The 13,272-nt window shown below is 42.1% G+C and overlaps 1 protein-coding gene across 3 annotated transcripts; it reads right to left on the bottom strand.

Moving 5' to 3' along the window:
* Nucleotides 1-448: 448 nt before the first annotated feature.
* On the bottom strand, nucleotides 449-13,272 carry itgb6 (integrin, beta 6). Of its 3 annotated transcripts, XM_012917013.4 has the most exons (16): nucleotides 13,120-13,272; nucleotides 11,075-11,144; nucleotides 10,670-10,752; nucleotides 10,293-10,491; nucleotides 9,947-10,193; nucleotides 9,649-9,814; nucleotides 9,387-9,548; nucleotides 9,153-9,248; nucleotides 8,812-8,901; nucleotides 7,532-7,666; nucleotides 5,516-5,930; nucleotides 5,206-5,428; nucleotides 4,635-4,729; nucleotides 2,607-2,723; nucleotides 2,358-2,524; nucleotides 449-995 (listed from the first exon to the last, which is right to left on the bottom strand). In XM_012917013.4, the coding sequence occupies exons 2-16, from the start codon at nucleotides 11,127-11,129 to the stop codon at nucleotides 897-899; spliced, it is 2,349 nt and encodes a 782-aa protein (XP_012772467.1). In that variant the 5' UTR covers nucleotides 11,130-11,144; nucleotides 13,120-13,272; the 3' UTR covers nucleotides 449-896. The 3 variants fall into 3 exon arrangements, with proteins under 3 accessions (XP_012772467.1, XP_004543448.1, XP_004543447.1); XM_004543391.4 differs by lacking the exon at nucleotides 13,120-13,272 and having other exon boundaries at nucleotides 10,670-10,749; nucleotides 11,075-11,298; XM_004543390.4 differs by lacking the exon at nucleotides 13,120-13,272 and having other exon boundaries at nucleotides 11,075-11,298.

Below are 13,272 nucleotides of genomic sequence, written 5' to 3' on the forward strand. Positions count from 1 at the left end.
TGTTATTTTTATGATAGGATTCCTCTGGCAATTTTAGGATATTGAGTCATTTATGTTGGGATTCACGTATATCTTATTTGCGCTGAATCCTCCTCTGTTCCAGCCCCGTTCCCCATTCCCTCATCCCTATGAAACCTGCTCCTTTATACTAAGTTAAAGGTTGTGTGTGAAAGGAATTTCCCATCTGTGGGGATAAATAAAGCACCCTAGCTTATTGCAATTTCAGTCAGATTTGCAAACAAGTAATCAAACTGACACACATTGAATAAAGGGCCTTAGTATCCAGGGCAAGTTGCCTTGTTAAAAAATGGAAACCCTGAGCACTGTGTGATCCCACTGTAAGCAAAATAAATTTTAAATTTTGTTTCTTGCAGGTAAATCAAATCAGTCTGCTCACTCTTTGTGAGAACTGTGTTGTAACCTGCAATTAAAACCCAAATTGCAGAGGAGTCATTTCAAAAATGCCAAATCCAACTTTAATTATGTGCCACATACCATTAAAAAAAAAAAACTCAGAACAACAGTTATTAAAATTAAAGGCTCAGCCTTGTTTTACAGTAAAACAATCGACACATTATTACCAAAAAAACATCTCTTACACCTGTATATTTATACATTTTCATTCAGTAGTAGATCACTTGTAGTGTAGACTTCTCCTTTACCAAGTTGCAAGTTGCAGTACATGTAGGGCCATGCAATAGAAATGTCCAGTGTTTGACAGTACAGTGCACTTCTACAGCAGCAAATTCATCTCGCAGTGTTTGTCTGTTCACAGTGTTGTCTACTGTGCTAGGACATCTCTGAATTAACACAGGGATTCGTACAAAAACTATTCTCTGTCTCATACACACACAAAGTCACACACTTAAGTGCACTCAGACGCATCCAGTTCGTCATCAGTAGTGATTCATTGTGATAGTCTTTTCTTTCTGTGCATTTTTATAAGTTACATTTCTGTATGTAGATGTTGAGCTCCTGAACAGAGGGTTGGTCCCCTGAAAGAAAACAAAGAAAGAACACAATGACGTTTAGATTTTTACAGATGCCACAGAAAGACCAAAACCAACAACACACTAGTCCTGTAAACCTTCCAAACTGCCTGAAGCTCATTTGGCCCAAATCAGAAATCTCAGTGAGCTTGTTTAATGTTAAAGTTAATGATAGCACAGTTTAAAAAAAGACTGAACAAGTATGGAAGGGTTGCAGTAGAAGCCTCTTTTTCTCTCTAAAAAGAACACGGCAGCACAGTTTAGGTTTGCAAAGTTGCATGTGAACAAACCACACGATTTCTGGAACAATGTCCTGTGGATAGATGAGACCAAAGTGCAGATGTTTGGCTGTAATGCACGGCACCACATTTGGAAAAAACAACAACACAGAATATCAGCACAAACACCTCATACCAACTGTCAAACAATGTGGTGGAGGGGTGATGATTTGGTCTCGGTTTGCAGTCGCAGGACCGGGGCACCTTGCAGTCATTGGGTCCACCATGAACTCTTCTGTATACCAAAGTGTTCTAGAGTCAGATGTGATGCCATCTCTCTGACAGCTAAAGTTTCAGAGAGATGGCCCAAGTAGATCAGTAAATCTACAACAGAATGGCTGAAACCAAAGTCCAGACCTCGACCTGCCTGAAATGCTGTTACAGTAACTTTTCAATTCTATTCTATTCTATTTTATTTATATAGTGCGAAATCACAACACCAGTCACCTCAAGGTGCTTTATATTGTAAAGTAGACCCTACAATACAACACAGAAAACCCCAACAATCACACGATACCCTATGAGCAAGGCGACAATGGAAAGGATAAACTCCCTTTTAACAGGAAGAAACCTCCAGCAGAACCAGGCTCAGGGAGGGGCGGCCCCAACCTGCCGCGACCGGTTGGGGTGAAGGGAGGAAGATAAGACAAAAGACATGCTGTGGAAGAGAGCCGGAGATTAATAATAACTAATGATTAAACCCAGAGACGTGTATAAACACATAGAGAGTGGAAAAGGTGACTGTGCATTAATGAATACCTACAAGCCCCAATGACCTGAAGCACAGTTGTAAAAAACAGTGGGCAAAAATTCCACCGCAACAATCTTAGAGACTGATAAAGTCACACAGAATTTTTTTCTCTATTTGTTGCTGCCAAAGGTGTTTCTACAAGCTACCGAGTCACGGGATGTATGTCAGTGAATATTAGTGGGAACAGTTTAGTTATGAGAGACACCTCGCCATCAGACTTTGTCCACCCTTTTGAATATCTAATGAATGTCTAATACATTATTTTGCTTTTTAATTATTCATCTGAGCCCAACAAAAAGATATTAGAAAGAATAAAAGCGAAGTCATCCACGGTCTTACCGACTGCCAGTTTGCCTTTGCCCTCTCAGCCTCAAACTTGGCCACCTCCTTTTGGTCATGGACTGACACCAACACCTTCCACACACCCAGCAGGATCAGGCCGATACAGACGACAGAAAGGGAGACCCCGAGAAGAATCATGGGGATGTTGGGTGGCTCTGGACATCCTGAGACAGGACATGAGAGCGAGATGAGACTTGCACCGGGAGTATCTTTCACTTTAGTCGTCTACGTTGGTGTCAAGCTTACCGTACATCTGCAGATCATAGGCAGTGGTGTCCGTCTCACCTTCCACCACTTTAAATGACGCCCAGCACTCATTCTTCATCATAAACGTGCACGACATAGAAGGACTCTTGTCATAATCTGTGAGGAAATGTGAACATACATATCCATAAGGTAAGGCTATCATCTTCCCTTTGACATTGTGCTGAGAATGTCAGATGATATACTCTGCTCTGTTGTGCTGTCAGTGTGACTTCATTATCTAAGACTAGAATCTGGTGTGTGTGGACCGAACCATTGTGTTTCACATCTGAAGCTTGAAAATCTTCTGTGATAATCAGATATGCCTCTCAGCTTGCACAAGTACAGCGGCTTTAAAATCAACTCCTCTACAAAGGAAGACCAGGTTCTTTGGCTATTCACAGGCACCATAATAGCTTTGCCTGTACAACAAGGTAAATAATATGTTCCCCATTGTTCCACACTGCCCAAAAGGACATGGATGGCGTTGTGTTAGAGAGGGGGGGTGCAGACTTCACAGAGACACCCGAGTCAATGGAGGTCAGCATTCCTCCAAAGCAGCGACCCTGGCTGAAACTTAGCAGGCCTCTGTGTTGATAGCACCACCATGAATAAGAACCCTTGCAGGACAGGGAGGCAAAAACTTGATGTTATTTGATTTTAATATATTTTGCTTGGTTTTAAGGAGTTGCTACATTTTAGCACATTTAAAAAAAGCTATTTTAAATATTTTGCTCCTGGCCATTCTTCAAAATATGTCATATATCTTTTGAAGGTTTTCTTTCATTAATTACTATTTACCCACTAAGGGGTGTTAACCTGCATAGACTTAAAACCTGCATGAGATCCAGTATCTCTTGGTGGCAGTTAAAAACCAGCTTTATTTGATTGATTTAAATCAATACCAGTAACTAAGGATTGTTAACATGCATAGACTTGAAACATTCGTTGACAGTTGCAAGCAGGTCCTGTTTTGCAAATTCTTCCTTGTGAACATCATACAAGAGAGTCTGATATACAGATTTAGGTGTCAAATTGCCGTTTACCCCACAGCGAGTTTGTGAACATGAATTGCAAAAAGTAACCAAACAGAAGTGAAAAAGCAATTTCTCTCAACAGTCAACAGGCTGTCCTTCTAGCTGTGGATTCACACAGTTTTCATACCGTCGCTTGCAGTGTATTGTACTATCAGGCCAGAGAGACCTGTGGATTTAAAGGTGTCACAGGACTCAAACAAATGAAGGTCAAGGTCAAATGCTTAGTCAACCTAGGTACTCATATCCCCCAAGGCCTAGTATATTGTTGTGAAGTTTGAAGATGATCCATAAAAAATTGTGGGTGATAGTTTTTACTGATTTTCACATTTTGAGTGACCTTGACCCGATTTTCAACAAAATGAAATCAGTTCAAGCTGTTACTGGCATCTACAATCACAAAAAAATATTTGAAAATGATATCTTGAAAACTGTGGACACTAGGCTGCTTACATCCTCCTTCTCTTTGGGGGAGAGAATAATTGTTTTGTGTTACTGAACCAGGAATACCTGGAAGGCCTAAATACCAGCTAGCTCTTTCTGATGTAACACCCTGAAAAGGCAGGACTGGGTTTTTTAGCCACACCACCTGCTCAACTTGCCAGATTAGTCTCACTGTGACTTTGTCCTTTTGTCTGAAATGCAAGTCAAACTGTTTGGTCATCATTTTTGACTCAGTGGAGGAGTGATCTAAAAATAACAGTAGTCTTGAAAACCTTTGCGGGGCTTTCCAACAAGATAACATTGAATAAGGAAGGGCCGAACTTAAAGCAGATATGGTTTTATGACTTTTATAGCCAGAGTTAGAAAATGTATCGATTGCACCTTGTAGAGCGACATTACTAGAGACAAATGGGAAGGTTTGTATGTGGTGATTTAGTGATTTACCCCATTAGGTAAGTAAGTTTAGTTTAGGTTACGGTTAGAGTTCAGTGAGTTAGACTAAGAGGCTGAATGAAAGTAAAGTAACAACAGGTTAAGTTAGGGAATCCTTTACCTCCTGTTGTATTGATGGAAATTGTAGTAGCGCTGCACCTTTGATCACATGACTCAGCATCATCCTGATCTTGAAGATGGCACTCTACACAGGTCCTAGTGTTGAAATGAGCAGGAAAACGAAAGGTTAAGATGATGCAGCAAGCATTTCTTGAGGCTTCAGTCACTGACACGGGGCGAAAGGAGAAATCACAGTTGTGGTCACTTATCAGCTTTTTTCCCAAGGCTTCTCTCACTCTCTATCACGGGTTCCCCCCCTCCACAGTAAGAGTAGTATCAAATGGTCCTGGCCCTGACAGCTGCTTTACAATGAAGAAAGGAAATCTCTCAATGCTGTGTTGGGGACATTAGTATCTTTTGAAGTTACATGGAAGGTGTAGACACATGTGAACAACAGGACCAGAACCTGATATGCCTGAACTCCAAAGAGCAGACAGATCACGCGGCGCAAGGAGACGATATCTTGTATCTCTGAGGTAAAGAAATACCAATCACCGAGGTGACGCTGACAAAATACTCGACATTACACCCTCGTTCGGCTGAAAGAAGCGATGGAATGAGTGCGCTCTCACCTTGCAGATGTACAGGAGCTTCCACAGGTTGGACACTTCTCACACTTGTCCCCAGATGCTCCGGGTACAGTGCAGACACAGTGGCCACATACACATTTCCCCCTGCCGCTGCAAAGTGAGCCATCCTTAGATGTGCACGCCTCCATGCTGGTGCTGCAGTTACAGTACTGCCCTTTCCATCCGTGTTCACAAACACACTCTCCGCAGTCGCACACTCCATGGCCTACAAACAAGAAATCTTCATTTATAATAAAAGGCTTTCCACAAAAACACATGAATAAGTCAGAAGCATTCGCATGAAGTTACTCACCTCCACAGAGCTCCCCACGGAAGAGAACACAGGAGTAATTGTCACACTCGCAGTAGGGACCGTAGATGCGCCCAAAACTGGATGCATGACACACACACTGTCCACAGTAGCACTGCCCCTGACCACTGCATATTTCAGACTGATTGTTTGCGAGGCAGTTGCTCAACAAAGTGCTCTCCTCATTGCATTCGCACTGCGCTCCCAGGAAGCCCGGCTGACATATGCACACGCCGCACTGGAAAACCCCCTGGCCTTCAATGCACTGGCTGCTGTCTGACTTTGGAGGCTCACAGTCACAGGAACAAAGGGACTGCACTTCTATCTCCAAACTGTCCTGAAGGCCTACAGGTCTGAGGGAAAAGTGCCGAACTCCTGACAGGCATCCCAGAAGCTCCACAGACACATTGAACACTACCTGAGGAGCAAAAACAAGGAGGGCATCAAATTAAGATCAAACTAAGAACAGACTGCAAATATTCTGCCTGCGAAAAGTCAGCGCTATTAATCCCCACAGCAACGCCATTGATAATTGGGGGCTTTTTCATCTGTTTTAGACAGCACAGCTAAGAGAGAGAGGAAAAACTTCGGATTTGAACCAGCTAAACAAGATCATTAAGCCCTGATGTTGGTGAAAGTAAGTAAACTAGTTCCTCCGTTCTTCTTCTTCTTTCAGCTGCTTCCTTTAGGGGTCGCCACAGCAGATCACCTATCTCCATTTCACGTATCTGTAGCATCGCCCTCTGTTACACCAACCTTCTGCATGTCCTCCTTCACTACATCCATGAATCTTCTGTCATCTTCCTATGTTCCTCCATCTTTAACTTTGTCCAATATATCCACCATCCCTCCTCTGCACATGCCCCCGGAGGAAGCCACCCGAGGGATTGATGAAGTCTTATCTAATCTAAGTTCTTATCCTGTCCTAGCGTGTTTTATGCATTTGTGTTTTGACAGACAAACTGGTTGATTTTTTTTCTCTCTCAGAAATATTGTCTGATCTATCAGTTACAAGTGCTAAAGCCTCAAATTCACCAGGTCTCCCTCTAATCAACATTAGTCTCTGACAAAAAACAACTTAAAAATTTCCAGATTTACACAACACATTCCTATCTGACCCAATCCAAACAATTCTTCAGGTACAACTAAGGCATGAATGTTGACGAGGCAGAGTGCACGTTGTGTTATTTTTCACCTGTCAGTCTGTGTATAGATTTTTTTTTTACATACTTTTACAAGTTTATAAAGCACTGCAGGTCTTGCAAAGTTCTCTGCATACACTAAAATTAAGCTTTTACTGTTGTAGTGAAAGACCGAACACAGAAAGACCTAACACTCTTGAGCTGTTAGGACTGTCTGTGTGTTAGAATAGTCTTTTGTCCCTTCCATTATTTAGTTTCACAGGCGTAACAACAACAGAACAAACACAGCATCCCATTCTCTCTCTGACACACGCTCCAAGTGCAAAAAAATAGCATACAATAATAATCGATACTCTTAATAGTATAATTCCAGCGTTTTGATCAGCACCATGGACAACATCCGGGGTCAGATGTCATGGGAATGAACGCTAACACTATTTTCTTCAGCTAAGCTCCCACAAACTCAAAACAGATTTAGCCTTGTTTCAGTTCGTGAGGAAAAATGTACACTGCATAAAAGCTAGGCTTTGATTCACAAGACAGAACCATGGGCATAGTGGAACTCCTATAGTATGTCCACTTCATCATAACACCATGATTATGAGCTTCCAGTATACTTTAGAGGAGAGGGCCCTCCTACCTTCAGGACCCAGGGATGATGCCCTCCTGATGCCTTGTGAGAATTAATGCCTTTGTTTAGTTTCCTTTAAGCTTTCAACTTTTGTTCACATTTAATCTTAAATATCTACATTTTTTATGTTATGTTTGGTGTTTCACTAGAATTGTTAATAACTGTTCTTGTCTGATGAGATAGTTTAATGAAAGGCACTTCAAAAAATTTTAAAAAATGAAGCAATTTGTAACAACAGCAACTCACCGTCTCTCCTGGTTTGATGTTGGAGCAGCGTTTTAGATCAGGGAGGATAGTTCCATTAGGGCAAACGGTTGTGAAAGACATGTGCAGCTCCTTCGTGGCTCCAAGGACCTCTAGTTCAATCTCTGAGCGAAGTTCCTGGAAAACAGATTATGTGTATTGTGAGCCATATGAGAACACAATGGGCAGCACACCTCGGTACTGATCAGGTTTCTCCTTCAAAAAAAGCAAAAAAAAAAAAAAAAAGCAAAACTAAGTTAACTAAAATCAAATCAGATTTTCCTTTTGTTCAGTCAAGATGAAGTGGGATTTCCAGCGCTGTCAGATGAATTATACTTTTCACCCTGCATTGACCTGACCTGACACCTCATGTCTAATTCTTTTTTGGGGGGGTGAGTCAGCATCCCAGGTGCGCTGCACTGTATAAAGCACCTGAAGAAAGTGTGACAGCTAACCTCAGCTTGAGAAAATAGTGTGCTTGACTGACTAATGAACTCTGTAACGGCCCGTCTGACTGCTAACAGAGGGCATATTGTGTGCTTCCTGGCTTTAGTGTTGGTAAGGAAGAAGAAAACCGGAGCACTTATGGGATACACCCAGCTGAGGATGGATTAAGTAGATAAAACGCATCTAAAGAGACTTCGCTGTTACTCATCAGAATTACAGGTGAGTGCAAGTACTCAGAGCGTTCCAGTTAAGCACCACATCTACAATCACTGTGATGACAGGGACTCTGCTAGTGCGGCAGAGACTAAATGTGGGTTTAAATGACGCAACCGATGAAGTAATTAGAGGACTGCACAACTACCAGTCATCGCCGCCAAGGGGGATTTACAAAACGACGCACGGTGGATGAGATGGGCAGAACGAAAACGACCAAGAGTGAGAAAAAAGAGGCAGTGTGCGGGAGAGGGAGGGGAAGTTTAGAGCAAATCAGATTTGGAGGGGGCGAGGAGATGAAACGGTTGGGACAAGCAGAAACATGCTGGCCAACATGCTGATGCAGAGTGTTGGGAGGTAGAGGGGAAAATGTGATAGAAGAAAGAATAAAAGAAGGAAAAGAAATAATAACAAAGGGGTGGAGAAAATAAAAATAGTAACATACCAGTTTGCTATAGATACATTTTCGTGCCTGCACCATTAAATATTACTTGATTTTAAAAAAAAATTGTCTTATGACTTTTACACACACACACACACACACACACACACACACACACACACACACAAAGCCACACATCCACTCTGCCAGCACATCCTGATTATCAGGCCCTTTTATTTACTTTGTATGCTGTTACAATCAGTTCCAGGATGTTCCGCGAGTCTTTCGCCACGACTCCAACAGTGGCACCAGGTATGAGCTCTGCATAGTTCTAAGAGACACAGAAAACAAAACAAAAAAAACAGATAAACAGTAATGTCACTGTTACAAATACGGGAAGCTCATCACCACACATCTTCCCTAAAAGAACAGTACGAAAAGGAGTGTGGAAGAGAAACGGGGCCAGTTGTAACAAGTTGAATGCAACTCAGAAGATAAATATGCTAACCTCACAAACACTTGTGTTATTCAGCTCTCTAGTTTGATCTCTTCTAACAGGGAAAAAAACTAGGGAGCTGTTACCATGTAGTTGTCTTTCTGGTCTTCTGTCACTGCAAATATCAGCAAGATGTTGTTGTCCACCAGCTTATCAATCAGCTGACCAAGAGTTGGATATTCCTGAAAAAAAAAAGGTTACATTTCTAAGAGGTTTCAGGTGATTATTTACCATGAGTTACCACAGTGTTAGAGGAGAAAGCCAAATAATAATGAAAAATAATAATCCTAGATGAATCAAATGATAAAATCAGGTTTTACATGCACTGTGGACTTTGAGTATTCATTGTTGGCATCCAGGTGACACTGCCCGTCATTGGGAATCACAATACCGGCCAGCCTGCTGTCCATCCCGAAGTGTGAGTTGCCATCGCTGACAAACACCAGCAAACGCATGGAGTCGTTCCTCCAGCCGATCTTGTCCTAGCAGGAGACACACAGCTGCTCTGAAAAAAACAGTTGGCGAGGTGGCGTCACAAACGAACGGCCGGCATCTTTGGAACCTTGAAATGGGAAATGTTACCCCACAAACGGCTGCTTGCATGATGGCGTCGAAACCACACTCCGTGTCGTCAATGTTTGCAGATATATGCTGCACGGCGATTATCTCGTTGAACTTGCTGGTGTTGCTCGTCAGAGACAAGACGTGCTTGTAGCCAAACGTCGGTAAGCAGGTGTTGTCTATACGGCTGTAATGTAACAAGACATTAAAAGCGAGCGTTAGAAGAGTAAGAGTGTCAGATTTACAAGATCAGAGCATTTTAAAAAAACAAAAAGAAACAAACTTCTACTCATGTTTAGATTTTTATTTTAATGTAAACCTGCACGGGTTGGCCAGTTCTTCTTCTGTGATCTTGATGAAGGGCAACAAGGGTTTCTCCACAAAAGAGCCAAAGCCCATTCGAAATTTACTCGTGAGCTTCGCCATTTCTTTTGACAAAGTAGAGCCCAAGTCTTTGATCATCTTCAGATCGTCGATCATGGATGCTGACAGGTCCATCAGGTAGTACATGTCCACAGGATAGTCCTCTTTGTGTTGAACCTTCACCTGGAAGGTCACCTCACTGCCTGTGCGAGAAACAAAATCAGGCCACGTTTTATCTCTCTGAACTCAAAAAACTGCTTCAGAAGACAAATCGTCACTTCAGAAGATGTCCGACTGCATACCAGGTCGGAGCTTGAGGGACATTTTTTGAGGGAATATCTGTGTGCTATTAGTGCTGCCCATCTTCTTCCCAAGTGGCTGATCCTGGAGGATCTGGTGTTTGGAAACAGGGAACTGCAGCAGGTCCCTGGCACATCCCTTTTCCAGTAAGACATCCAGTGTGTCACATCTTTGTGTGACTGAAAACCAGTCTGTGAAATTCTGACAAACAAAGGGGAACATGTGACAAGTAGCAACCTCAGTTTGCAGGCTGTTTTACAGCAGGCCATAAAGATTATTACTTTGTCATCAGCGTCATCATGTAAATCAAACACGAGAAGATATTTTGCAAAAAATCACTTCACTTTAAATGTGACTGTCTTCTCGTATAGCTGCTCACCTCCTGTGTGCACCAGGCGCACTGGGGGCTGAGTTGCAGACAGTCGTCACAAGTCACAGCACTGCCGGCTGAACACAAACCTGCTGCACAGCACATAAACAGGTAAGGGTTGTCAGCACAGACCAGAGTCCAACACTACAAAAAGTCTGCATTTATGGTGTCATTTTTTATTTACTTATTGATATGATTATTTTAATCTGTGTGTTTATTCTAATCCTTAGTAGTAGTAAATGTGTAGTCCAGTGTAGTAAATGTAACATAATTCTTGGTTTCAAATTTTAATACCTTCTCACAATAAAACATCCCAACCACTCTTCAGTGCCAAGACAGCATTGTTGACTTGCTCTTGAGTGACTACTACTTTGCAAATGAGCTTTTAAAAAGAAAGCCAGGACTTCAGCTTACCCTCCACGGCGTTGATCCAGTACCGGAGAATCAGGCTCAGCAGTAGAAGCCCCATGAGTCCGTGAGGTTACTGGTTGATAAGAAACACAAGGTGAATGTTTCAGGTTATTTCATAGCGCGTTAACAGGAGTGAAGCCTATCCAGCGTCATGGCTCCTCTCTTCAGCCAAACGTAGGCTACAATAAGAGAGGAGTTTGCTTTCCACCACCTGGATAGAGGAGGAGGAGGAGGTGAGGGGCTGCCTCTACCTGCCCTGCCTTTTTAAGTCAACTTCCGTCCAGGTGAGAACGCGAGGCGGGCGCGAGGAGAAAACAAACCGCAAGCAAACCGCTAGCTGATGTCTCCCCTTCTTATTTAGCTGTTCGTTAATGAATCAGGTTTGTTCCCACCGTCTGTGTCTGTGTATTAGTAAGGAATAAGATAGGAAATAGGAATTCTTAGTTAAAAGTAACGTGAAGCCAAAAATAAACGGCATTGCAAATAAATTAATAGGTAAATAAAAATATTAAAAAGGCCTATTTTTCTCCTAGAAATAATTAGCTTATTATTTCAAGCTAAATGCGTACTTCCCCTTTAATATCAGGAGGTAAAATCTTACAGTACATCACAGATTCAGGCGTGACAAATGTGTAATTGAATGTCTTTTCTACTTTAAAAAATATATATATATATATATGTATATAAAGTAGGTAAAATTAGCTCCACCTTGCATCAGCTACAGTGTTTCTGTAGTATGAATGGCCTTTAAAAAATAGTCGTGTTTGTGTTATGTAAGTGTGAGTGACTTTCTTGTTAAGGCTAGATTGCTTGTAAATTTGAAACTGAAGTAAAAGTACAACATTCTGTTCTAATGAAGCATTAAATGTGGCTTAATACTTCATATTAAGCTATGCCATTTTGTTATGAGCTAATGATAGCAAACTAGTGTTGCTTTTGAATGTACTCTCTTTCTCTCTGTTAGGCCATCCCCTTGAAGTCTCTGTGCTTTTAAAAATGTTGTTGTTCTCTGTGAGGCCCTGGCGGCGCACCTTGTCACTCTGGATTTGAAATATGAGATTGTTTATACCCTCATTACAATGCTGCTACAGTGTAATAGGCTAGAATTAAGCTACAGTCAAATGGGATCGCTGAAATTGTGTGTGGAGAGGAATAATAAAGTGCAGACAGGGCACGCCATGAGCAAATAAATCCTTCAAAACTCTATTCTGTGGGCTCTATAACAGAAGTTATGTTAATATTTAACACAGCGACTCAGAGAACATGAGTCAGTGTCACTGTCTCACAAGAATTTTCCAGCTTGACGATTAACTCACGATGAAAACCAGGCCTATCGCAAGATATGAAATATGATCAGTGTGTGTGTGTGTGTGTGTGTAATAGAAGGGGAGGAGGGGTGTGGCTGAGTAGGTGTTGAACTATTGACAGCTGCAGTGCAGATATCCCCGCATGTCCTAAGTTAGAGGAATCTCACAATTCAGCACCACACCCCTTCTGAATCTGTGAGACCCATCTGCCACCCCGAGTTAAACCCCACCTCCACTCCTCTTACAGCAAACCCTCTCACCCCTTAATGCCTCTTCTCCTTTTGTCTTTCATTGGCTCTCTTCTCCCAAGTTCTTTGTGTTGTGATCCATATTTTCCAGTAGCCTCTGCCATTTAATTCATGCCTCCTTCAGCTTAATTCTTCCCTTGTCTCACACTTCACTCCTCTCCTCTGAATTCCTCAACATGATGCAGTCCAACACCACTTTTGTAGCCTGTCATGTCCTGCTGTTTGTCCTGTGTGAGAGGTGTACTGCAGCATCACTGCCTCTGCACCTCACCTCGCTGTCTCATGTCTCAAAATGACTTTAAAACCTGTAGCCCTTCACTAGCATTTCAGAGATATTCAGGCTTTTTAAACCCAGTGGGACTCTTTAAACCACAAAGTAGCATTCTCAATGAGTATCAGGCCAATCAATATTTACAAATTCAGAGATCTCGTTCCCCTATCTCTCTTCTCTCAGCATTATACGCGAGTGTAATGCTGCAGTGAGCCGACTCACCTTCAAGGCTGTCCTCTGATAACATGCTGTCCCGTCTCAGTCTTTCTTCCTTGACATCAAGTGAAAAATGGAGAGAAGTGGAGAAGCATCAGCCCAGCACATTCAGTCCTATTGTATCCCAGCAATTGGCAGAGTAACAGTAAACCTATTGTA

The sequence above is a fragment of the Maylandia zebra genome, linkage group LG1, assembly GCF_041146795.1.
Source record: "Maylandia zebra isolate NMK-2024a linkage group LG1, Mzebra_GT3a, whole genome shotgun sequence".
Taxonomy (NCBI): Eukaryota; Metazoa; Chordata; class Actinopteri; order Cichliformes; family Cichlidae; genus Maylandia; species Maylandia zebra.

Bases quoted from the DNA above. Each gene is read 5' to 3' on its own strand.
- itgb6 (XM_012917013.4), bottom strand. From the start codon at position 11,129: ATGGGGCTTCTACTGCTGAGCCTGATTCTCCGGTACTGGATCAACGCC. The intron at 7,667-8,811 runs GTAAATAAAAGG...TCTGTTTTCCAG, and splicing joins TGATTGTAACAGCATACAAA to GAACTTCGCTCAGAGATTGA. The intron at 2,724-4,634 runs GTAAAGGATTCC...ATTTCCTCACAG, and splicing joins TTCCATCAATACAACAGGAG to ATTATGACAAGAGTCCTTCT.